General features: G+C 36.9%; 2 protein-coding genes across 2 annotated transcripts in view; both read left to right on the forward strand.

The window, feature by feature from the left end:
- LOC129758395 (lachesin) overlaps positions 1–27,375 on the forward strand; it is a 589,306-nt gene that overhangs the window by 364,986 nt on the left and 196,945 nt on the right. The gene's annotated exons all lie outside the window — the stretch shown is intronic.
- On the forward strand, positions 14,453–20,895 carry LOC129758393 (uncharacterized). Its single transcript, XM_055755899.1, has 2 exons — positions 14,453–14,624; positions 14,677–20,895. Exon 2 carries the CDS (start codon positions 14,812–14,814, stop codon positions 20,707–20,709), a length of 5,898 nt encoding a protein of 1,965 aa, XP_055611874.1. The 5' UTR covers positions 14,453–14,624; positions 14,677–14,811; the 3' UTR covers positions 20,710–20,895.

A 27,375-nucleotide genomic window follows, 5' to 3' on the forward strand; every position in this document is an offset into this window, starting at 1 on the left:
AGGCCTCAAGCCGGCGCAATATCAGAATATTCAATTGATATCATTTACAAGGTTTATTTCCCGGGCTGATTGTTGAGGAATAGGGGTGGTGTACATGTGGTATATGTTTTTCACATTTTGAAGTTGACCAGATTATGCTACAAAAGATATTTGTGATACTGGTACGATATTTGTTTGAAAGAAAACTATCAACTATTTTTTTCATCAAAGTTTATTGGGTGACTATTGAGGGATTTTGGGGGTGGTTGCTATTTGGATGGTGAAAAGTAAGGTGGGAGGTGACCGTATACTTTTTTTTTTTTTCTCGGGTGGTTAGCTTTTAGGAAAATTTAGGGATACTCTGATATTTTATTGGTGTGGTTCACTGTTTGTGTATCTATCTTGTTACAGTTACTAAAACCTATCGTAGTTCCAATTTTTAATTCAGCTTTAATTTAATGAAGCCATATTACAAGATTTTTCTACCACTGAAATGGGATCCAACTAAACTGTAAAACAATTATAAACATTTATTTCAGAAAGGATGGAGAAGCTTTACAGCAATGGATTGCATTTGTTAAAGATTTTTAATCATTTTTAAGTTTTCAGGATTTTTGACGGTACACCGGAATAATATTACGCTTCCTTTTCATAATTATTAAGTTTATATTTTACTAGCTGACCCGGTGTGCTTTGCTACACCTTCCAAAAATAACTGAAATATGTGGTACCCAGATTTAACTTTTCATTTATTTGCACAAAATTATAAATTCAATTAAAAAATCATTAAAATGTTTCACTGTCTCTTTGTGTTTCAATCACTTTTTATAGTTCCACTGAAGGAAGGGATGTTAAATCACCGGAAACATTTCTTGTGCTCGATTATCCTCTCATACTGAATTTGGTTGCATTATTTTTTGTTAGTTGTCGAGTTATGCTTTAAAACTTGAATCAATGTTCCTCTTCCTACCTATCCCTTACCTGGAAGGAGGGGATCAAGATCAAACATTCCGTGTATTCAAATGCACTTCCATGCCAAATTCTGTTCCATTTGATCGATTGTATTATTGCAAGATTTTGTTAGATAAGTTCTTGATTTTCGCAAAACAATCGTATGTGAGCTCCCGTCAGGTGTATGCTATAGTATTGTCATAGAAATTGTGGCCTGGAGGAGCAGTTGATCCGAAGGGTTCGCACTAGCTAGGATGTAGATGATTTTGAGAAAATATCCGATTTTTTTTCTATTACAGCACGAGGAGGTCAGCACTGGGGAGCGGTTGGGATTTGATTGGAGGATGGGGTTGAGGGATCAATGATTTTTGAGAGCTGGGTTCGGTGGGGTTGCAGTGGCGGGATATTGATGTTAGTGATGAGTAACAGTTTCAGTGAGGGGGTGGGGAGAGATTGAGGAAGTTTGGCTGATGTTGTTGGTCACTTTTGCTAGAAGTTTCAACTTCCTCGATATAGGCTTCCATGGAGATGAACGTCAGTGCGACTTCTTTGTATGTTTCCATTCAGAGGTTTGCGTTTGTGTATATGTGAGCGTGGGTTTTTTTTTTTTTTTTTTTTTTTTTTTTTTTTTTTTTTTTTTTTTTTTTTTTTTTTTTTTTTTTTTTTTTTTTTTGGTGAATTTCACAGCATTCAGCAGGGGGATGGGAGAGTGGGCGGAGGCAAGAGTGGGAGGGAATGATATGTGGTATAGAGCCGACAGAAAGCGATTGTGGAAGCGCAGGCGCGAGATTGAATTGTCTGAAACAGACGGCACGGGTGACGAAAAGCGCGCGCATGAGATGTTAGGGTTACTGGCGCCATGGCAACAGTTTTGGCGGAAAATGAGCAAATCACCGCCTGATCCGTTGGGCTTCTCGAATAGGTCGCCAATACTTTGGCGGCATTCGTTGGAGTTGGATATCTTGGCGATTTTCTTGAGTTACTAAGAAGGAGAAGGTGAAAAAGAAAGAAAGCGGCTGTTTGAGGTTGGAGAAAGTAAAGTGGAAGTGGAAATATTTTCGGCTGGCAGAAAGGAAAAGCGGAGAGATTTCATTTAAAGTAGTTATTATAAAAATAAGTAGTGTTAAGGAGTGATTAAGCGAAGTCACAGAAGGTGAGACGAAATTTTGGGTAGAAGGAAAGGAGGAAATAACTTCCTGGTAAGTCGCTACTTTGTATTTCACAAATTTTTCATGACTGATAATTCCTCTTTAAAACTACAAATCCCTACTAAAATGTATTTTTTTATTAAAACTCGTAAGTTTCAAGATTATTATATGAACCTCGTTCAATTTACTGAACATACTTTTGTTTTCTCGCTAATTCATCAATTAGCAATATTGGATAATAATATTAACGGAAATATAAACTTGGATGAGAACGGTTTTAGATCAATGCTATCAGGATTCATCGAGATTAATAAGGAGTACTTTACAGGAAAATGGGGTGGAAGAATAAGGCAGGTTGAAAAGGCGCTGGAACTAGGCTGTAAAGATATAGAGTGGGAAATATTAGAAGCAACAGCCGATATCTATGAAGTTAAAATATGCCTAGTCAATAGTATGCAGGAGGTACAAGTGGCCCATCCACGAGTTTACAAGGAAGGTAGGGACATTATCATTTACGGAGAAAATATTGAAGGGAATTGGTGCTTTTCAAGCGTACTGGACGTAGCTAAGGACGCAGGACTGTTGATAGAGCAAAAGGGGGAGCATTTTAAGGAAATATGGAGCTGGGATAGAGTTCTCTTGGTGAGGTATAATGAAACAAAATTAGTAGATGCATTAGAACATCAGCTTTTTTGGATAGGTATGGAAAGAAGAGAGGTAGATGAGAAGTTAAAGAAAGCGGGACTGGATAGAAAGGGCAAGGCACAGAAAGCAATAAGAATGGACGATATTAAAGAAATTGCGAAGAGGTTAAACGTAGAAATAGTCATTTATAGAGAGGAGGAATTCATAAAGGCGGGTCAGAATCCCCATAACGGAAAAGGGAGAATAAAAATTTGGTGGGCAAGGGCTCAAGGGAAGGAGGTGTTTGGAAGTGTGATTGAAGAAGGACGCAGAATAACACCGCTTAGGATAAATGAGGGAAATGATAACGGATCGGCCACAAGCAAAGGTACAGTTAAAAAAGGGGAAATATATCTAATTAGGGATCAGAACGCACATAAATTGAAAATAAAAAGGATGGGAATGGAAGGAAATTGTTTATTAGAAGCGATTTTGGATCAGCTGAACAAAGAAACTGTAAACTATGTCAGCACAATAGAGGAAATACAAAGGCTTAGAAGTGATATAGCAGATCATATAGTTGAGAATCAACGGCAGTTTGAACCTTTCCTTATAGAGGCATTGGAGGACAGAGGATTTGAGCGTTTCATTGAATACATTAGAAGAATGGGGGAATGGTTGGGGCATGAAGCTTTGGTCGCAGTATCGGCAATGTTCAACAGGAGGGTAATTGTTCACCAAGAAGATGAACCAGAAATCATTATAGGGGGAGAGCTAGAGGATCCTATAAGAATACTATATACAGGAGCAGGGCAAAAAAACCACTATGATAGCGTGAGAGAAGTTATCAACGAAAGGAGAAATGGCTATGAATTAGAGATGATGGTACAAAAGTTCAGAAAAAAGCAGAAGGGCAGAAATCTTAATAAGGAAGGCAGGGAAAGATCAAAACAGGACAACATAGAAAGAATTCCAGGGGATACAAGCTGTGAAAAAGTTAAGAATAGAAAAGGAAACACAAGTAGGACAGAAGTAACGACATCAGAATCTGGAGAGGATCAAAGCAGCATGACCAAAGATAATAGGAATAGGGAAAATGCGGTAGAGGTAGAAAAAAGATTAACACAGGAGAAAGTAAACGAAAACGCGGATGGCAAAATAATTCTAAAAATAGGCTCACTGAATGTAAGAGGATGCACATTGAAGGAAAAGATGGAAACCATAAATGACACGCTTAAATATTATGAGGTAGATATTGCGTTATTGCAAGAAGTCAATGCGTTAGGAGAACAGATAAAGACAAAAGACTACCAATGGTATATATCAAAGAAAAGCCAAAATAAGATAAGAGGACTTGCTATCTTGCTGAGAAACAACGGAGGGGTAGAAATAAAAGAGCTTGAGGAACTGAACAAATACGCGTATGCGGTAAAAGTATTTATAAAGGGACACTTCAGGCTAGTTCTAGTAAATGTACACGCACCCAATAAAAAGGCATACCACTTCTTCGCAAAACTAGGGACAGACATAGCTAAACCAAATTGGAAAGGAAAACTACTAATAAAGGGGGACTTCAATTCGCAGATAGGTTTGAATCATATACAGCTAGCTTAGCTTAGCTTGATTGACTACTCACATCCACCTTAAATCATTGAACCCGAAATGCTTCATAACTTATTCTTGTCTCTTTGCCGTCTAAGGGCCTTGCAATTTTTTAATTTTACATGGTAAAATTCATTGATGCGGTCCGGATTATTATTTTTATGCACTTCGAACTCCATGATCGCAGGCGTGGCTAAGTAGAATTAACTCCACATCGCCAATGGTTGCTACTCCGTGATTGACCGAGGCCATCAATTGTGTTCAAAGGTCAAAAGAGTGGTGCTTGGGACTAGCATATCACTCTCAATGCACAGAACTGATGCTCTCTCTTTTATCATCAATAACGGCGCCGGCCACGTCCTAGTAGTCAATAGATAGATAGAAAATTGAGAGAAAGGAATGACAGAATAACAATTTCGCGCTTTAGGACCGAGGTTACCTCTGCATCCTAGCAAATAATTTTTGGTTGGAGATGTGGGTGAAAGGATATGATTAGGAGACACTTTTGACTAGTGTGAATTAATATTTGAAACATATTCTCCTAAGGTCCTATCATTTCCTAGTAAATAAATTTAATTTTAATATTTGTTGAATGTTTTCGATTGTTACCGTTGACAAGTCTTATTTTCTTGAAAGTAACCCTAACCTTCTAAACTAAGAGAATTGCCATAAATAATTGTTTATGGTAAATTAAGTTTATATATATCTTAAGCTGATTAACAAAACTGTAGATGTCTAAAAAATATTTTGTTTCCATGTAACTAGACGTAGTTTAGTAGATTTTATCCAGTAAATATATTATTTTTAGAATTATTAGACCGCAGCGGGAAATCGTGTTAGCTTTTGGTTTGAAGTTAAAATTATTTTGCATAAATCTGATACGCCTATATTAAATTCTTCAAAGTTATGAATTTGATACATACAGTTTACTTTATTTTTTTGTCACTAACTTTAAATTTTAATTTATAAGTTAAACATCCTATGCACGTATTTTAAAAATCTAAATCACATTCAAACTATTTGGAATATGTTTATTAAAAAAAAAAAAAAGATAAAAAAAAAACTAAAGAATAATAATATAACTGCTAATCTAGGAGTGACAAATCCTTTGATAAAACTACATGTCAAGATTGAAGAATTCCTAACTATGAATTCACGAGGGCAGTTTAAAAGTGCGAGTTTGAATACACTGTGTTATTCTTATTTAGCAAATGTTTAAATGTTTAGCAAATGTTTAAATAAAAAAAAATCTTTCGAAACTTTCATTTTGAGAAGCACTAATTTGTATAAAGGCTAAATTAAAAAAAAAACTCTTGTAAAATCATCTCTTCGAGAATAGTTGTCAGCCACATGTTTGCATCTTTACAGCTACATTTTGTATGGAGGATAAGGTTTCCAAGTCAAGGGCCTTCAACAGAGATAATACGATATGTAAGCTAAATATTCTACTGTATAGTAACTTACTTTTATTTATAGTTCCCTGGAGCATGATACTTTGGCTTGCAAATCTTTCACTAACTGTAGCTCGATTTTCGATTTTATGTAGAAAACAGTATTATAAGAGGTATCTTTTAGGATAACGATCTTTCCTACTTAATAAAATTTATCACTTTTTTTATTTACTGACACGTCCTATCAATTCCTGTTTTTACGAATGAAAAACTTTTCTCTCGATCGCTTAACAATGATCTTAGCATCATAAGCGAACCTTGTGAGAAAATATCTGAAACCAGATGGCTTTATCCGAACAAAAGTAAGACATATTTTTATAACAATGAAGAACTTGCACTGTTTTTTTAAGTCTAGGTCTCCATTGAATTTGTAAAACACCTATTGGATTTCAAATTACTTATTGGAAACCATACCGACTATACATTTGTATATAATATTGTTCTCTAGGAAATAATTGCCATTTGAAACTAGCATTCGTACACTATTTTGTTCCATCTATCTATTTTGGAAAATGCACCTTCTATTTTCAAATCAATTACATATTTAAGCCGTAACCGAAAAATAATTCGTGTATAATCATGTGTATTAAAAAAACACCCTTCTAATCATCAGGTTTCCTCAGCTAACCAAGCATAACTAAACAGTACCAATATCATTTGCTGTATGTTCTAAGAAGAGAAGGAGACTTGTTTGGTCTGTTTTTGGAAGCAGATTTTTTTACTTAATAGATTCATTAAATTCTTCAGTCCATATAATAAGATGTGTGAACATAAACTAATGTTCATAAATAAAAATGATTACAATCGAAGAAGTAAATCGAATCTCAGCTACGCACAGTCCTATTGTATCTAAATAAAAATCTAACATTTCGGATTCGGAATTTCATATTCTAAATCGTTTACCAGATAGGGATATGAGAAACCTTATTTTCTCATCAGATGTCGGTAAAGAACGTTATGCTCTCTTTACCATGTAACAACTGGTAACGCTTGGTTTCAAGGACTTTTATCAGTGCCATCTACATTTATTATTTTTAATTTCGGGAACTGACGACGCAACAAACGAAATAAACGCTACAAAATTAGTAGTTATCTCTGAATGATGAAATCTTTACCTAAACCTCCATGCAATAGAGTTGATAAAACACTTCACTTCTTCTTTGTATGGTATTAAATTAATTGAAACATTATATTTACAGCCAACAGAATCGATTATGAAAAAAAAACTCGCAAACATTGAAGAATAAATGGGATTGTATCCCAGAGAGTATCTAATTTGAAGAGCGAACCATAACATGACAGAGTACTTATGGTGTTAAATGAACTATAGCAATTGTACTTAATTTAAAATTTTTGCAGGTGAAGATAATTCTTAATTAAAAGATTCTGTCACACTCACTCCTATGAATAACTTTTATCAACAACACCATCAAAAGGCATGACCAGAACCTTAAGCGACGTTTTTATTTTAGCGCCATCTTTTATCTTTTCTTTTTAAAGCTTTCTTGCATACAAGCTTTTACAAAGGTTGGTGAATTGAAATTTTTCTGTGAAATGTTTCATACTCTGCTGTTATGAATATAGACAATCCGGAATCACTTATTTCATGCCGGACGTTTATAATAAAATCTAATAAAATATGATAAACAGGGCAAAGAAATTCATCCACTTATCTTGATCGCCGATAATTATTTGGATCGCCGGCCTCCAGTCCTTGGTTCATCTTCAATCACAGTGTTCTTTTTGTTCGGAGGGCGTAGTACCAGCCCCTTCAATCCATTCAGGAAACATTTTTTTTAATTTGCACTTTTAAACACAATTGCTCGATATATGACTTTCTCACGGTATGAAAAGCGGTAAAACACAAAAAAAGAATTCGATCACAACTATTTTAATACTTTTACGTCTTGTTATTTCGGAAAAATATTTAAAAAAATCCTCTAGCAAATTTTCAATCCACCTCTCGCTGGCCAGAGTTGCCAATCTCCTTTTTCAGATAGGTTTGAATCATATACAGGAGGAGGACAAAGAAATAGTGGGAGCCCAGATGATATTTGAAGAAAATAACGAAAATGGAGAAGATTTTAAAAGCTTCTTACACATAAATAATCTACAGCTAATATCATCAAAGATAGGGAAAAATATACAAGTAACATGGAAGAACGGAAATAGACAAAGTCAGATTGATCATGTTCTTAAAGAAAGGAAAGGATTAAATTGTAGGATCATCAAAGGATATTGGACACCCATTAAAACAGACCACAAATTAATAATTACTGAGATATCACTTAGAAATGAACGCTTAGGAGGAATAGACAAGAAAAAACAAAAAGAAATGGATGCGTCAGCGCTGAAATATGAAGTAATCACAAAAAAATACCAAGACAATTTGAAAAACATGAAAAAGAACAGCAAAACTTCTGAAAATGAGAACATTGGAATGAAATATGAAAGAATTAGTGAATATATGAGAAAAGCCGCAGCAAAAGCTCTTAAAACTAATAAACAACCTTTGACACCGAAAAGAAAGAGAGCGTTGATGAGAGTTAAAGATGCCATAAAAAAGAGTAATAAAAGACCAAATGTGGAATCATTCAAACGGTTGATAAAAAACAGGAAGGAAGAATTGCAAATAGCAAATAAGGAACACGAAGAAAAAATAATAAAAGATTTTTACAAGAATTTGAACGACTTTAATACAGCAGTAAGAATACAAAAATCATATTAATTTCTGAAAAAATTTTGTGCTAATAGGAAGAGCTCTCCATATATTCCGAAGGCGGAATGGAGTAAACTTATTAATTTGGAACTGGCAGAGGAAGTCAAGTTTTGTGAAAGTCATGATACGTGTCCTCTACTAGAACCACCAAGAGAAGAGGAGATGCGAAGTATTGTTCAGAAATCCTGTAATGGAAAATCAGCTGGACCAGACGGAATAAGAGTAGAATATATAAAATATGCAGACGAAGAAACATGGAACGAGGTAGTAAGGCTATGGCAGCAAATATGGATAGAAAATATATTCCCAGAAGAATTTGAAAAATCGATACAGATTCCGATTCCGAAGGTAACAAGACCTGTAAAAGTGGACGACTATAGACTTATAAGCTTATGTAACGTAATTTACAAACCATATGCTAGATGGATAAGGGACAAATTGATTACATTTGCGGGCAAGCCAGGATTATATCAGGCAGGTTTCACTGAAGACAGATCCACAGATGATAATATTTTCATAGCAAGGAGAATCCTAGAAGAAAGTTGGAATGCGGGAAGACCTATGTATGTAGCTAGTATCGACATTCAAAAAGCCTTCGATCATATAAGACTAAACAAACTAAAGGAAATTTTTGAAGATTTACACGTACCAAGCCTTCTAATAGATAGAGTACTGCTTTGCATTAAAACAGATAGGATCAGGATAAAATGGCAGGGACAGACGACAGAGGAGGGGGTTCGAGCTTCAGGAGTAAAACAAGGTTGTCCACTATCACCCTACATTTTTAATTTAGTGATGGACCATGTAATGAAAAGGCTAGCAAGAAACGTTACTGGACTTAAATTGTTGAAGATCGGACAAATAGGAATACCTATGATTTTAGCATATGCAGATGATTTGCTAGTAATCACAGATAACAGAAAAGACTTAGAAAAAATTATTAAAGAACTAGAAAAACAATTAGAAGTAGTAGGCCTAACCATAAACAATAGAAAAAGTCAAGTGATGATAAGAACTCCTATTAGGAAAGAAACACGAAAGAACAACATAATAATGAATGGAAAAGAGTTTGAAGTGAGTGAAAATATCAAATACTTAGGTATAACACTAACGGATACACTAGATAGGCCAGCAACTACAAAAAAAAGATGCACAAATACACTTAAAGCAGCAAAGTCCGTGGTACAATTTTGTAAAAAATTCAATCCATCTTGGGAAATAGGTTTGCTAATATACAAAACAGTTCTACAACCAAGTCTTCTTTATGGTACCAAAGTAGCTACATTGACCAAGAGAAGTAGGAATCAGATTTCGCGATATGAGAAGATGATAGTCAAAGAAATTTGGGAAACTTGTAGGGACACAAAGAACAAGGTACTTAACATTAGAAAGGTACTCGGAGGAAAAACGGTGAATAGGAGAGTGAGGATAAATAGAATTAATTATTTTGGTCACATAAAAAGGAGAGAGCCAAACCATCCACTTAAGCTAGCGTTCAAATACAAACTTCCTAGCAAAAAAAGAGGGCGGCCAAGTTACACATGGAGAAGCTCACTAGAACAGGATTTAACAAAATACCCAGATATGACAGAAGTTGACTGGTCAAATCTAGTAAAGGATAGAGCAAAACTTAAGAAAAAAGTGGAGGAGATCTTCAGTAGAAGCGGAAGTGAAATATCAGATGGAGAAGAAGAACTTTAATATATGAAAGTACTCAATCGTTAACTCGATGAAGCCTGTATAGAATAAAATAAAAAGTATTTAGAAATGAAACTCAAAATAGAGAAATTAATAAAAAAAAAAGATGTTTTATTTTTATTCGTTTAATAATATAGTTAATGCGTGAACCTTGATAAAACTCACAAGGAAAATATTAGTCATGGAAGGTTGGGAAATGGAAAGGGGAAAATCCAAGCGACTGAAGATGAGGTGGGCGAAAAGACAGCAGACCTAGGTGACTGAATTTTAGAATAAGTCTGTTCTTGCATATCATAGTTACTAACCTTTCTTATTTTTACAGTTTATTTTTAGTTTTTATTTTTACAGTTTCAAATCATAACCTAAACACACAAACATCTAATAATCAACACTAAAAACAACTGTCACTTTCTAGGCTAATCTTTCGCAGTACCATTCACTCCCAACTTACTAGATAGAACGTATTCCTTTACCACATCTTAATTACTTTAGAATTAGTTTTTTTCTTAAATGTATCTTCTCATAAAAATCCTCTAACTCAATCATAAAAATTCTACTTACATACACAAATGATATACAGCACACACACACACACACACACACACACACACACACACACACACACACACACACACACACACACACACACACACACACACACACACACACACACACACACACACACACACACACATACACACACACACACACACATCATACAACGTTAAAAAAAAAAAAAAAAAAAAAAAAAAAAAAAAAAAAAAAAAAAAAAAAAAAAAAAAAAAAAAAAAAAAAAAAAAAAAAACCCTGAAACTATCCCCGAGGCAAGTGAGAGAGAAAGTTGGCTCAGGTAGGTGAAACAAGGTAAGAGAAAAAAAAAAAAAAAGGAAGATGAAAGAATGAGGACCATCACTGTTGGTGCCGTTATTGATTTCATTTCATACATTACTAGGATCGCAAACTTGAAAATTTGAAAACAATCTATCGATTTCTTACCAAGTATAAAACACACACATACAGAAACACGCATTAAAATTAAAAGCCAGTAATTTATTACCATTTTATGGTTTTATTGAATAGAGGGATAATGATTTGTAGTAATATAAAAATTGTTTGTTTGTTTTAGATCGGACGGAAAGTGAACAGGTTATGAAATTATACAAGGTGGGTCCCAGCTACAGGTAAGCTGAGAGTGTCGAGAGGTAAGACAGGTAAAAAGGTAAGATTATTTTACCATACAAATATGTCATTGATTGAATATATTATATAAGAACGTGCAAAAAGTTGCCAGCTGGGCAGGTATCTACACGGATGCGGAATACCTGTCGTAGATTCTTAACTCTAAATATGTTATGAATTTTATACGGCTGCGAAACAGTTTGCGCGTTCTACAAGTAAGACATACACATACACGAAACATTTTCATTTCATGTCAGTTCACACGAAGCCATGGTGTCGGGTATGTGATAATTTGCATTGAAGATTGGCCGAACTAAAAATCTAAAGGATGCAAATTAACGCATACGTTGGCGAAACTGCGGTGAATCCGTGCACCCATGGTGGATTATCTACATACATACATACATACTTATCATGTGTTTGCTAACATTGCTTTCTGGAGACTTTAATTTTGTTTCTTAAGTCGTTGGTCAATGTTCTAAAAATGTGAGTTAAAGTTGACGGTAGGTGTTGAAAAGGAAGAGTTACATTCAGATATAAGTACTTAAAAAAAATCGTACAAATTCTGTGTTTTTTTTTGTTTTGTAAATCTAAAGATGCTGAAATGCAACAAACTACGTCACCTTTCTAACTTTTCTTTTTTTTTGTTGACCGTTGATTGAAAGAAAAGTATACTTAAGTGTGATACAGTTATTTTTACATTTTTTGTGTCCATGATTTAAAAAAAAATAAAAAAGATGTTTAAATGTTTACAACATACATATAGCTTATAACTTCAGCTGACTTATGCATTTTTTTAACCAGTTGAGCACTTTGTAAAACGTATAGTTGAATGTTTTAGCTGAATAATACCTTAGAATCAGATTTGAGCTGCGTTAAAAATATCTAAAACGATAAATTTTCAACAAATGGGTCGCGGAACAAATAAGGTATATGGGGATTTTTTTTTATTATCTGACAATTTGCGCCGGGGGTCTTCAGATTTTCCCCAAAATTGAAAATTTGGTTCATTTTTGCGACTTAAAAACACATGTATTTTTTCAGATTTCTAACATTTTTATTTTTTGAGTTAGCTTCGGTTAGATTTTTTTGTAAATAAAAAATAACCATTTTTCAAAGCTACATAATTCTGTTGTTTCTCAACGGATATTATAAAATAGCACATCAAAATGCATTAAAATTTTATCAGCTTTCCAAATAGAATAGTTGAAAAAAATTAAATAATGACCTTCAACATGAAAAGTTGTAAATAAACTTTAAATGGCGTGTAAAAGTACTGTCTGCACCACCGAATATTTTGCAAAAAATACCATTGTATAGCTTGATTCATGATGCAACTTTCATCTGAAGACACCAAAGTGGGCCATTAACACCTTGAAGAGTTATGAAAGAAATAATGACAATAAATCTCTTTTTTTGCATCGAAAACAAACAATGGTCGAACAACTGCACTCACTTATGGAGATATCAAGCACTTCTAACAACATGGAAACAAAAGAACTTATCAAAGCTGGTAACAAACACCCTTTTTTTTCGTCCTTTTCAGACTGCCCCTACTCGCATAACAGTCCCATATGAATTTTCGTCATTTTAGGTCAACATAAGGCTTCAACATAAAAGACTAAAATAGAGGTTTTGTTCTAGAAATTTCGAAAAAAAATATCAATTCCGGGTTGTCCTATTTGAAATATACCTGAATAACAGTCCCATATGTGAAATACCACGGATTTGGTTACTTTTCAATGTTTCTTTCAGCGAAATAGTCTTTGGTTTATTGCTTTGAATCATTTAAACATTTTTTTAACACACTTGATGTCGAATGATGCACACTAGTTTTCGAAGGCAGGTCTGACTTTCTTAGGAATGACTTCCTGAGCGAAAAACTATCGGATGCAATCAAAAATCGTAAAAAGATTCAACTTACAATGTGGAATTCATGATATTTTTTTGCAAAAGTATGTTTCTTTTTCTGACAATTGCATTTAGAAGTTAAAAAATGATCAAATTTAAGTCTTAGGAAGTAGCTTGATGAGAAAAATATATTTTGTATGGGACTGTTATGCTAGTAGATTCGAAAAAGATTTCAAATATGGTCAATTAACAGTCCATAATGAATAAAAATTGTGTTCTCGACCTTACCAATAACCCAATTTCGAAAATTTCAGGTCTAACGATTTATAATGACAACCTAGAAACGATATTCGTTTATGCTGAAAGTGGTGGTCACAATTTAAAAATATATTCCAAAACAGAAAAAGCTGATTATCTCGCTTGCTTATTTTTGTATATGGGACTGTTATGAAAGAAGGGGCGGTAGATTCTGCAGCTTAACTGACTTCATGTTATATCCAAAAATCTAATAACGTATTCGTTTATACCCAGTTTTGCACCAGGTCACAACAAGTTATGCACATTTTACTGTCATTTTTAGAAGTTTATGCGCTAAGTTTTGCATCCGTAATTCCCCAGATTTGATTTAAAATGGACGGTGGAACACTGAAGATTCGTGTGTAAGTGATCGAGGTAGCAAAACACTGACGACGAATTATGTTCGTTCTAGTATGGTAAACCTCAAAACTGGGCGAATGTAAAAAACGAATACGGTAAAAGTATCATATATTCCTCATTTTACAGCCTGGGCTGGCCATACTGAGCTCTTTGATTATTTCTACAACATTTGTGCCACTTTCTCATACTTTTTTGATCAATGGGAAAGGATTTTGGTGTCCAGTGCTTAGCTCCCGATATAAAAACTTTGTAAAGCACGTCTATATTTCATTTTTTTAATCACATTTTTGTGATCCCAAACACAGGGACTGAACCTTCTACTATTGGCATTTATTATGCTTTACAATGATCTTTGATCGAAAAATTAATAAGTTATATAGTATATGACCAGGTTGTAAAAGCAAAATTCCCATTATTAGTTATGTCACATAAACAATACGATACTCAGAATTTTGGTTAAAATTTAAAGTCAGTTTTGCTGCAAACACTCTACAAAGCACGAAAAGTAGTGTTTTTTACCTGCTTTGGTAAGTTCTTTTGTTCCATGTTTGTTACATCCACAGCAAGTATACCGTTCAGCCCTGCGACTCTAAACGTCACTGCGTCTGGCGACTGGCAACCCGGTGCGAACATAGGAGAGAACGAGAACGGAACCAAAACATAAGTAGGAAAAGGTTTTAAAACGTGGTAGATAGTCGATTCCTATAAACGAGGTTTATTTCCCGAAAATTGTTATTCCCGTAGGATTGCTCAGAACACCAAATTGTGAGTTCCATTTCCTATTATTATAATACTCCAATTAAAATATATTCTTTAGCTTTTAGCTATTCTACTGCTTAAAAGAGGGTGTTTCTTTCTACAAATCACAAAGTCACGAGTCTCATAACACTCCCGTGACAAACTAAAAGAATTTGTTTGCAATTCGTATCCGGATTTGAAGAATTTAAGGAAGATGCCTCGGAAAACGAAGAGCAGCTGCAGTCTGTGTAACAAACCAGATAGCGATCGGATGGTCGCCTGTGACAAGTGCCAACGATGGTACCACTTTAACTGCGTTCAAGTCGGAGATTCCGTTGCTAATCGTGAGTGGCTGTGTCCCATATGTGACATCGATGCAACAGCTGAAGCAACAACAACCATCCTTCAGAAGGAGGATGACGTCCAATCTCGTGTTTCTCGAGCAAGCACCTCAGCAGCCAAGGCTGCTCTCGAACTGCAGCGACTGGAAGATCTGAAGCAGCTGGAGTTGAAGCGAATTAATGAAGAGCTTGCTCATCAAAAGCAGGAGGCTGAGCTGGAGCGTAAGCGGGTCGAAGAAGATCGAAAGCGTCGTGAGGAGGAACAGGCACTGGAACGAACGCAGCTAGAAATTGACCGACGTCAGCAGGAAGCTCTAAAAAAGTTGGAAGAGATGTATTTGGCGGAGAAGTATAAAATCCTCCATGCCCAAATAGACGAAACGAGTAGCCGTAAAAGTGTAGCCAGCAGCACTCGAAAATCTAGAACTAGCGAATGGGTTGAGCGACTACCGGAACTGCATATTCCAGTGGGAACGAAAAAGCCACTGACGAACCCATACGGTGGTGAAAAACTTACTGCAGCTGGACCTAAGGGAACATTCTTCCCAAATGATCCAGTGCACAACCCATTGCTACTACCCCGAGACAATAGTACACCAATAGCCAGGAATATGAACCAAGCTCAGCTTGATGATCGACGAGGATTCCCGAATGAAAGTACCATAAATCCGGTGTTAGTTCCTTCCACCGAGGATAAACAGTGTCAACCAATCAAAGAAACTGTTAATACAGTGAGCACCAGAACCCTCACTAATGCGCAAATAGCAGCACGGCAGGTTTTGCATAGAGATCTGCCAACCTTCACGGGTAACCCTGAGGATTGGCCAGTATTTATAAGCAGTTTCGAGAACCATACAAAGGAGTGTGGGTTTTCTAATGCCGAAAACCTAATTCGTCTACAACATTGTTTAAAGGGAGACGCCCTGGAAGCTGTTCGCGGCAAGCTCCAAGTGCCTGAACTGGTTCCCCGAGTCATAGAGATTCTGCGGATGTTCTTTGGTCGTCCGGAAGTATTGATTACGACCCTCATGTCGAAAATTCGAAATACACCAGCCCCGAAGGAAGGCAGACTAGACACGCTGATCGCGTATGGTCTTGCGATTCAAAATTACTGTGACCACATCAAGGTTGCAAAACTTGAGGCACATCTTACGAATCCTACACTCCTCCAGGAATTAGTTGAGAAACTCCCGTCGGACACTAAAATGAAGTGGGCTGATTATAAAGATGCAGCGGGTGAAACAAATTTGGACGATTTTGGAGATTTTATGTCAGAAATGGTGCGAAAGGCTAGTGGTGTAATGTACGCCCCACTGGGCGTTTCAAAGCCAACGAAATGGGAAGACAACAGAACCCGAGGAGCTGTAATAAAATCGAAATCGAGTTTCCATCATAGTGACAACGATAACAGAAACAATAACCAACGCAGGGAGAAGGTATGCCCCGTCTGCGAAAAATCTGGCCACGATACGGAGCATTGCGGTAAGTTTGATGAAATGTCTGTAGATGAACGTCTGAACACCGTGCGACAGTACAACCTATGTAGATGCTGCCTGAAAAGTCATAATCCTTGGCCATGTCGACGCCCTAAAGAGTGTGGTCACGAAGTCTGTCGTGTTCGCCATCACCCATTGCTCCACAATTCCTCAACCAATCCAAGTCCCCAGAACTATCACAAAGCAGGGTGCTCAATAATCTACCGCATAGTCCCAGTAACCATCTACAACGGATGGAAGTCAGTCGACACATTCGCGCTACTAGATGAAGCATCTGCTGTGACCATGATAGAAGCAAGTCTTGTTGATAGCCTCAACTTAGAAGGAATTTCAGACCCATTGCACCTTAAATGGACGGGAAGTATAACTCGAATCGAAGAAAATTCACGGACTTTAGATGTCGATATATCCGCAAGAGGAAAACCGAGAAAATACGTTTTGAGAAATGCACGAACAGTAGAAGATCTTGATCTCCCAGTCCAATCAATCGACTTTAAACAACTTTCCAAAGAATTTCATCATCTAAAGGGTCTGCCTGTTGAGGATTACGTCTCCGCTCGTCCACAAATTCTAATCGGCCTCGAAAATGTTTACCTGGGAACTCCTTTGAAAGTTCGGGAGGGAGCTCGAGACCATCCAACTGCTACTAAAACAAGGCTCGGATGGTGCGTATATGGCGGTAATCTAGCAGGACATAACAGCAATTATCATCATGTTCATCACGGTGATGTGAATAGTAAAGATCACGCAATGTTTGATATGGTTAAAGAGTTCATTATGGTTGATAACCTGGGAGTCGTAGCAAGCACAACGCTAGAGTCTCAAGAGCAACAGCGAGCACGCTCAATACTGGAATCCACTACTTGTCGAATATCTACAGGGTTTGAGACGGGCTTGCTCTGGAAAACTGACGAAATTAGCTTGCCAGATAGCTACCCTATGGCTGAAGCACGTTTACGTTGCTTGGAAAGAAAAATCTATAAAGACCCGAAGCTTGTCGATCGGATCAGAAATCACATAGCCGATTATATATTAAAGGGATATGCGCACAAAACAACAACCGAAGAAATCGCCTCTGCTGATCCGGGAAAAGTCTGGTACTTGCCACTTGGTATTGCTACAAACCCCAAAAAGCCGGAAAAGCTGAGATTGATTTGGGATGCATCTGCTCAGGTCCGTAATGTTTCCTTCAACTCGATGATGTTAAAGGGGCCTGACCTCCTCGCTTCGTTGCCTGCAATCCTCTATCGATTTCGATCTCGTCGTGTAGCAATTTGTGGTGATCTGAAAGAGATGTTTCACCAGATTAAAATTAGAGAAGAAGATAGATCAGCACAACGGTTCCTTTGGAGAAACAACCCATCTGAGAAACCCACCATCTACACTATGGATGTAGCTACTTTTGGTTCTGCTTGCTCGCCTTGTTCTGCTCAGTTCGTAAAGAATCTGAATGCCTACGAACATGAACAACAATTTCCAGCTGCCGTCGAAGCTATAGTGCATGGCCATTACGTTGACGATTTCCTGGATAGTAAAGACAACGCAGAAGAGGTTATACAGCTCGTCCGAGAAGTGAAGTTTGTGCATCAGCAAGGAGGTTTTGAAATTCGCAATTTTTTGTCGAATTCTAATTACGTTCTGGAACAAATTGGCAGCGGAAACGTCCCCGAAGCAAGAGATTTGAACATATCTACCCTAACAGAATCACAGTCAATTCTGGGTATTCAGTGGTTATCACGAAGCGATCTGTTCACCTTTACGATGAATCTCCCAAGTTTAAATACTGGAATTCTTGACGGCACGATCCGTCCAACGAAAAGACAAATACTACGCACGGTTATGAGTCTCTATGACCCTCTGGGTATGCTGGCGGCATTCGTCATTCACGGCAAGATCATCATCCAAAATCTTTGGAAGTCTGGATGCACGTGGGATGAACAGATTGACGATCCCATCTTCACCGATTGGAAACGATGGACTAATATGTTTTGCCACCTAGGTGACGTTCGAATCCCTCGAGCCTACTTCAAAGAATCAGCTCCCGAAGACTGCCAACCGATTCAGCTTCATACATTCGTTGACGCTAGCGAGGAGGCATACGCTAGTGCAGTGTATTTCCGTTACTTCGATCGAGGCACCCCTCGTTGTGTCCTGGTGGGAGCAAAAGCGAAGGTAGCCCCCGTTAAACCACTCTCGATACCTCGACTCGAGCTGCAAGCGGCGATCCTGGGTACAAGATTGACTGACTTCATTCAACGCAACCACCAGATATCTATCTCACGGCGATTCTTTTGGACGGATTCTTCCACGGTACTTCACTGGATTCACTCCGATGCCCGCAAGTATAATACTTACGTTGCTTGCCGGATTGGTGAAATACTGACACACACAGACATCAGCGAATGGAAGTGGGTCCCTACCAAGGACAATGTAGCCGACGAAGCGACGAAATGGGGACGCGGCCCGTGCTTTAACTCGGACAGCCGGTGGTTCCTTGGGCCGGATTTTTTATGGGACCAACAAGAAGCATGGCCCGAACAAAAATGGAGACCTGCGAACAAAAACGAAGAAATTCGCTCAACTTGTCTGCACCATCAGATAAAGCCGGAATTGTTGGTCGACCTAACACGCTTCTCGAAATGGGAACGTCTACTGAGAACTGTCGCGTACTTATTTCGCTTCGGAACGCCTAGGAAAACACCCATAGTGTTTGGTCCGCACTCTTTGGAATATCTGGAACAAGAACACCTAAAGAAGGCAGAAATTGCATTGTTTCGCCTCGCACAGCGAGAATCATTTCCCGAAGAGATCGCCATACTCGAGAAAAGCAAAAATAAAAAGCCTGCGGGAGTGGTGCCGATCACCAGTCCGCTATATAAATTATCAGCGTTTATCAATGAAGAAGGAGTGGTTAATATGGACGGTCGTATCGGCACCGCTCCCAACCTGCCGATCGAAGCTAAGTATCCCACTATCTTAGCTAAGACCCATCCAATAACCTTTCTTATTGTAGATTTTTATCATCGTCGTTTCCTGCACCGCAACGCCGAGACTGTCTTCAATGAACTCCGACAGCGCTTCTATGTGTCGGGACTGCGAAGGCTCATCCGATCTGTCACCGCCCGGTGCCAGTGGTGCAAAGTGTACTTCAAGACTCCCATTCAACCGAAGATGGCACCGCTCCCAAAATCGCGACTGGTAGCCTTCCAACGACCCTTCACTTATGTCGGTCTTGACTATTTTGGACCACTCATGGTGAAGGTTGGGCGTTCACACGCAAAACGCTGGGTAGCACTTTTTACGTGCTTTAGCACTCGTGCAATACACATGGAAATTGTCCATAGCCTGTCAACAATGTCTTGCAAAATGTGTATACGAAGATTCATCGCTCGTCGTGGGTCCCCTCTTGAAATCTTTTCCGACAACGGAACAAACTTCCGTGGGGCAGCAAACGACCTTCAAGCTCAGCTGCAGCAAATCAATCTACAATGCGCAGAGACCTTTACAAATACTAACACAAAGTGGTATTTTAATCCGCCTGCTGCACCCCACACCGGAGGCGTATGGGAACGCCTCGTTCGCTCCGTAAAAACGGCATTGGACTGTTTCCACGATGTACCGAGAGTTCCTGACGACGAGACCTTCGAGACCATCATCCTGGAAGCAGAAAGCATGATCAACAGTAGACCGCTGACATATATTCCACTTGAAACCACGAACCAAGAAGCCTTAACGCCCAACCATTTCCTGTTAGGTAGCTCAAACGGAATCAAACAACCCCCTCAAGAGCCCATCAATGCTATAGAGAGTCTTCGAAGCAGCTGGAACTTGGCCCAGCTTATCCTTGATGGGTTTTGGAAACGCTGGTTGAAGGAGTATCTTCCGACGATCGCAAGACGCACAAAATGGTTTAAAGATACTAAGCCGTTGGAGCTAGGTGATTTAGTATTTGTAGTTGACGAAAAAAGGCGCAACAGCTGGACCCGAGGACAAGTTGTGGAGCTCTTTCCGGGGAGAGATGGTGTTGTCAGACAAGCTCTTGTTCGAACTGGTACTGGCACTATTCGTCGTGGTATCGGAAATTTAGCTGTTTTGGATGTGGTTAAAGACAGTAAGGCAGAAGTTGGCGAAGCTGAAACCTTGCCTTACGCGGCGGGGAATGTTACATCCACAGCAAGTATACCGTTCAGCCCTGCGACTCTAAACGTCACTGCGTCTGGCGACTGGCAACCCGGTGCGAACATAGGAGAGAACGAGAACGGAACCAAAACATAAGTAGGAAAAGGTTTTAAAACGTGGTAGATAGTCGATTCCTATAAACGAGGTTTATTTCCCGAAAATTGTTATTCCCGTAGGATTGCTCAGAACACCAAATTGTGAGTTCCATTTCCTATTATTATAATACTCCAATTAAAATATATTCTTTAGCTTTTAGCTATTCTACTGCTTAAAAGAGGGTGTTTCTTTCTACAAATCACAAAGTCACGAGTCTCATAACACTCCCGTGACAATGTTGTTAAAAGTGCTTGCTATCTCCATATGTGAGTGCAGTTGTTCCACCATTGTTTGTTTTCGATGCAAAAAAAGAGATTTACCGTCATTATTTCTTGCATAACTCTTCAAGGTGTTAATGGCCCACTTTGGTGTCTTCAGATGAAAGTTGCATCATGAATCGAGCTATACAATGGTATTTTTTGCAAAATATTCGGTGGTGCAGACGGTACTTTTAGACGCCATTTAAAGTTTATTTACAACTTTTCATGTTGAAGGTCATTATTTAATTTTTTTCAATTATTCTATTTGGAAAGCTGATAAAATTTTAATGTATTTTGATGTGCTATTTTATAATATCCGTTGAGAAACAACAGAATTATGTAGCTTTGAAAAATGGTTATTTTTTATTTACAAAAAAAATCTAACCGAAGCTAACTCAAAAAATAAAAATGTTAGAAATCTGAAAAAATACATGTGTTTTTAAGTCGCAAAAATGAACCAAATTTTCAATTTTGGGGAAAATCTGAAGACCCCCGGCGCAAATTGTCAGATAATAAAAAAAAATCCCCATATGAGACGTATAACAAAGTTGTTGAGAAATATACCTACAAAAATGTTTGCTGAGGTAGACTCCGTTTAGAAGTTTGCAAAAAAAAATACGAAAATAATGCACCATTTTGTTTTGTAAATAACTTTTAATGGATTGAGTTTTATGAAATTTCCAGTGAAACTACCTAGCAATGTAAAGTGTACGTGTATAAAATTTGGTGACAATATATTAAGTGGTTTTCAGTTAACGTCCAATACTGAAGATCATTGACAAAATTTTTTCGAGAAAAATCTAAAAGAGATTCAGTGGAAAACCCAAAAAACAGCTGGAAATCAACTTTTCTACTTAAATTCACATGGTGAATCGATTAAGAAGTCCAAGAGGATCCAATAATCAACTAAAAATTTAATCATAGTAAAAATGATTGATTCCATGAAATGAGAGGAATGTGAGAATTTTTTTCAAGCTCATTCCGGAAAACAGAATAGAGGGAGAGATAAATAAATGTAAAATTTTTCTGACTGGTATATCTAGATAAATTATAATTAGGTCCGACTTTATTTCTACAAGGTGAAAAAGCTGCCAACCGATAAAATACAGACCCCGTTCGATTTTGGCAACATTCGATTTTGGCAACATCCAAGCAAAAACCGTTCGTTTTTGGCAACATCCAAAAAAGGACGGTTTTTTTGTCACTTTTTTATTTTTTATTTTCAATTCAAATTAATCAAAATTCATTTTAAATGTAATATTAGCATACAATTTTTCAATTCGGCTAAATTATAATAGTTTTAAACAGATAAAACAAGAATTTTTCCATGTTTAACTGCTTAAAACTAATATAATTGAGCCAAATTGAAAAAAATATGCTAATAAAAGGTTTTAAATCAATTTTAACTGATTTGAAATGAAAATCAAAAATAAAAAAGTGACAAAAAAACCGTTCGATTTTGGCAACATTCGATTATGGCAACATAAAATTTACGGGCGTGTTGCCAAAAACGAACGGGATCTGTAAACAAAATACGGTGGTCAAATCGTTGGCAAAATATTTGAACTACTTGTGGGGATATATTTTGAAAAAAGTCGTAATGGTCATCAAAAAGAACACTTTAGCCACCTGGCAGGATTCCAAACCAAATTTATTCGTTGACAAGTCAAGTCTGTTTTTTCCGGAAATTAATAAAGGAGAAAAAATTGGAAAAACTAATGTCTTATACTTGAGGAGGCAAACGATCTGTAGAAACTGTAAATTACACAGTCTTTCATACATATCGACACGATGAATGGCTGAAAATACAATAAAGACTGCCTTCAAACGTGATTGTTTTTTTCTGAAAAATACTTGAAAAGGTCCCACAAAGTTTAAACTCTGTTTTAATTGGAACTGAAACTGTGCCATTACGTAAAAACGGTTATGCAGTGATAAAAAAATCAAATATGTTGTTTTTGTGCCGGAGGAGGACAATCGGCTAAATTTGATATTATTTCGACCAAATTCATAATTTTGAGTTGTATTGAAGGTCAAACTTCAGGAAACAGAAATCGTTATCAAAATTGGCCTTTATTAGAAAAAAGAGTGATTCATAGTATGCATTATAGGTGGCGCACGTGTTGCCTAAAAATTAAAGTAAAAAAATTTCTTCATTTAACGCTATCTCAAAAACCACTTGGCATCACAAAAAATTGCACATGTGAACATTACATAACCATTAACTTCGCTGCAAATTTCGTCAGTTTACATCAATGCGTTCAAAAGTTATTCACAAAACAAAGTGTTGTATTTTTTTTGCATAAACTCCTGAAGATAAAATTTTTGTTCTACCAACAGCTTATAAATATAAATATTTTTTGGAAGGTATAGCAAAGCTCACCGACTCAACCAATTTCGTATTATAACAAAATTATACAAAGATTTTAATGATTCATAATTTTTCTTTTCAAGTCCAAATTCAAGTTCGGTTCCTGAAAAAAAAATCCTATTATTGAAAATGGAAAAATAAAAAAAAACTTTGAAAAATTTTGGAAAAAAATAGCAAATTCTTGTAACCATTCTAAGCGATATAATAGAAATAATATGAAATCCTCTTAAAAATAATTGAATTCTTCCATTTCTCCCAGAAGTAAAAAAATCATATTTTAGAAACGTTGTTTCTCTGAAATAAGATTGTCTAGATGAAGTTTGAAACTAAATTGGCTGACAAAAAATTATTTCAACATTAGTAACAAAGGCATAAAAAATTTAAAAAAAACTTAAGCCAAAATTCAGAACTATAAACAAAGTCTAGATCATTTCAATACAATCTACAAACAACAAAGATAAACGATTTGTGCACCTCCATTTTAAATTCTTCCTAGAATCGAATCTGGTATGTTATGTTTTATGAGTCGGGCCCTCATCAATGGAGGTCGTGTCCTTGGGGTATTCCTCTGAAAGTGCTTTGTTGCCAATTCTCATCCTCCAAACCAGCCAACCATCTGGGGAGCAAACGAAGGGATAATGTCTCGCGAATCTTCTGAAAATGTAACCCGGCAGTATACCTATGCTCTCCTACCAACATACCTATACCTAGTACGTACATGTTGTGTGATGTTGTCTGATACATGAACGGGGCGGGTTATTTATGAGCTTTATATGTCGTACTGATATTGTCTTATGCTTGTACTTTATGGCGCGAATGCTATCTTTTCACTTTGGCTTGATTAAGATTTTCAAGATGACGCCACGTTTACCTGTCTGTGTTAAGGGAAGATGAGCGAGGGGGTGGAAATTTCCCGAAAAGGTAGATGACAATAGCGCATCGGTTGGAAACTCCCACACACGTGAAAAGGAAGCAAAAGAAGCAGTCAAACGGTGTTGGTGGTGTAAAAGATTGTGTGAGGATTTTATCTGTCTTGTACTTTATTTTATGGTGCCGTTCACGTGAATGGAAAATATCGCAGCTACTAATCTGAGTCTTTAAGCCTGAAACCGAATGGCGCGCTGAATCCTGCTTAGTAGCGCGATGAAGAGCTTCGAAGGTCGGATTTTGGTGCCACTGAGTGCGAAACATTGTCAGCAGATTTATCATTGTTTTTATTTTTTAATGATTCTTAAGACTTGGCAGTTACGTGTTGCCGGTGCCTTTACGTGATCAAAATTTAAAAATTGTGACAAACGTCGTTTTAAGGATAGCATTAGCTATACAATTTTTTCGTAGATAAATTTGCGCTGTGATAGTGAAATCTTCATACCGTTAAATGTGACCGATGAAATTTTTAACAATTTACAAAGGAAACTTATGTGAGGCAGGGCCGTAGGAAGAACCGGCTCATGGGGGGGGGGGGGGGTTATGACATTTTTTTCCAATAGCATTTTTCCTTGAACAATTCATACACTAGTGAAAAAATCTGTATGTATTAAGTACAAATTATTCAGGTTAAAGTTATTTTGCATTAAATTAAAGTTATTTGTTTTTTAAAATAAGTTCTAGGAGTTGCCAATTTTTGTTTTCATGAAGCTTTAAAGATATCGGGACTTGTGATTTAGCTCAGTTGCTAAATCAGTTGCCTCCTGAGCTGATGTCCGTGAGTTCAAGCCCATCGAACATCGAACACAGTAGTTCCATATAAGTTTTTCAATTACTGGTGGGCCAACTGCATCCTCGATAAAAGTCGCGAGTGGAACAGTGATGTAAAAACGACTTTAATCGAAACAAAAAAAAGGATTTTGAACGCTACAAACATTGTTTAATCACTTAAACTAGCAAGCTAATTCTTCCAAACCAGTAGCATATCTATTTTAAGCATAGGTGAAAATGTATAAAATATTAAGAAATAAAAGTAAAAAAATATGTTTACGGTTCAGATAAGGTTTATTTCCTACTATTGTAACTTGATTAAAATTTAAGATTTTAGATAGAATAAGCTTGCCAGATTGCCCGGTTTTATCCGGGTTTGCCTGGATATTTGATGAAAAATTTCGATATAGTCCGGTCCGGCCCGGTTGCTCGGATATCGTGAAAAAAGTCCGGATATTGCCCGGATTTTTTTTACAATTTTCACAAAGAAACAAAAAAAATCAAAGTTTTTGAGTAAGTTTTGGCAAAATCGATTAACGGTATGGAGAATTTCAAATAATTTCGCTGTTTTACTTTTATAAACCTTTAAATATTTAAATATTCCTACAAGTTTTTGGATGTCTGCAATTACATTAATAAAATATTAATTTCAATTTTTTTGCATTTTTTCTTTGCTTTTTTGTATAATTTAATCTAAATTTTGCCCGGTTTTTGCCCGGTTTTTGCCCGGTTTTGGATTTGAAAAATTGAAATCCATGCCCGGATTTTGCCAGGTTTTTTTGGAAAAATGCCCGGAATTGCTAGGCCCGGATGAGAGTGGAAAAAATTCTGGCAACCTTAAGATAGAACCTTCGTTTTTTAATCTATCTGCAATTTATGTAGGTAGTGTTAAATAAAATTTCCAGCTGAATTTTTACTTAAGAAAAAAAAAACAAGTTCCATCATCATTTATTATTTTGAATTTCATAATTTAAATCCTGTGATTGAAGTTTTCAAAATTAAAATCTAGATTTTTCAAAAATCAAATTCTTTCAAATGAATCCAAATCTTATTTTTTATATGTGATCTATATGTGAATAAAGAACTGACAATGGAACAGCGATTTCCTTCAATTTGAATCCTAAAATTTAAACATTGATATTTCAATATTCATTATAAAACTTGAATTTGAGCTAAATCTGAATAGAAACCTTGGATTTTAGTTCTGCGTTTCTGCAGAATTCTGCATTTGGAACCAAAATTCAAAACCTGAATCTAAATTCCAGATGAGAAATCCTATGAATTTTATGCCATAATGCGAAATTTGTATCAGAAACCCTTAACCAGAAATCTTATATTTGATTCTGAATTTATGGTTTTTGTTGGTTCTCAACAACTTTTGTCACCTTAAGCTGAAAACCAAGTTAGCTCTTTTTAACCGTTTGTATTTTATGGTTGTAATAAGTGTTGCTAGTTAGTTCTTTTTGTGTACAATTGTTACCGTTTTTCGCGGGAAAAAGTGTAATTATGGATTGCATTGAAATAAATGATCTCTTCCGTTCTAATCGAATCCAAGACAAGTTGGTTTTTTTTTCTTCCGTAATGGTCTGCCCAAACATTTGGTGCCGTGACCAGGATAGGGCAGCTTTCGCCGGGAGTTTGACGCTCCTGACATTGCGCTAAGCCCCCTACCATCTGGTCTAATCCTTGCTGCAGATCCATTGCGCGACCCGACTAAGCCGTTTATCCATCTGACCCCAGTCCCGAGAACAACGTCGTTGCTGAGCCGGTAGCTACTCCCGAGTGACCCCATTTATTTAACAAGATGACCCAGCTGCGGTTGAGCAACGATATTTAAGTACAGTGACTCATTCCCGATCATCAATGCGACCCGGATGGATGGTACTGGTGTTGGCGGTTCAACTTCAGCCATCCGGGCTCCTGCCGTACTGGTTGTCCGGCCAGTACTCGCTTTGAAATGACCACTCAGGAATTTCAAAGTAAGTGTGCCCATTGGTGATCACTATGCCAGGAAATTCGACCCAACACAACAGTGGCCTTCCAGTAGCACGATCAGAACCGAATATCTAGTCTGCCTGTGATTCCGATTAAATAGCCAACGAGCCGAGAACGAGATCGAGTGAAACCAAAATCCATGATCCAGCATTCAACGAACCAACCTACCTGTGATGATGCCCAGCGTTTGTTGACTTTTCGATCGCTCCTTGGTAATTTACAAGACATTCAATGTACTTGTTAAGTGTTGAACGTTCCCGCTAGATGCAACAAGTGATTTCTTTTGTACCAAACCTTTCTGATAGTGAATCAAAACAAAAAAATAGGGCTATCAAATTTAAA

Source organism: Uranotaenia lowii, chromosome 3 (assembly GCF_029784155.1).
Source record: "Uranotaenia lowii strain MFRU-FL chromosome 3, ASM2978415v1, whole genome shotgun sequence".
Classification (NCBI taxonomy): Eukaryota; Metazoa; Arthropoda; class Insecta; order Diptera; family Culicidae; genus Uranotaenia; species Uranotaenia lowii.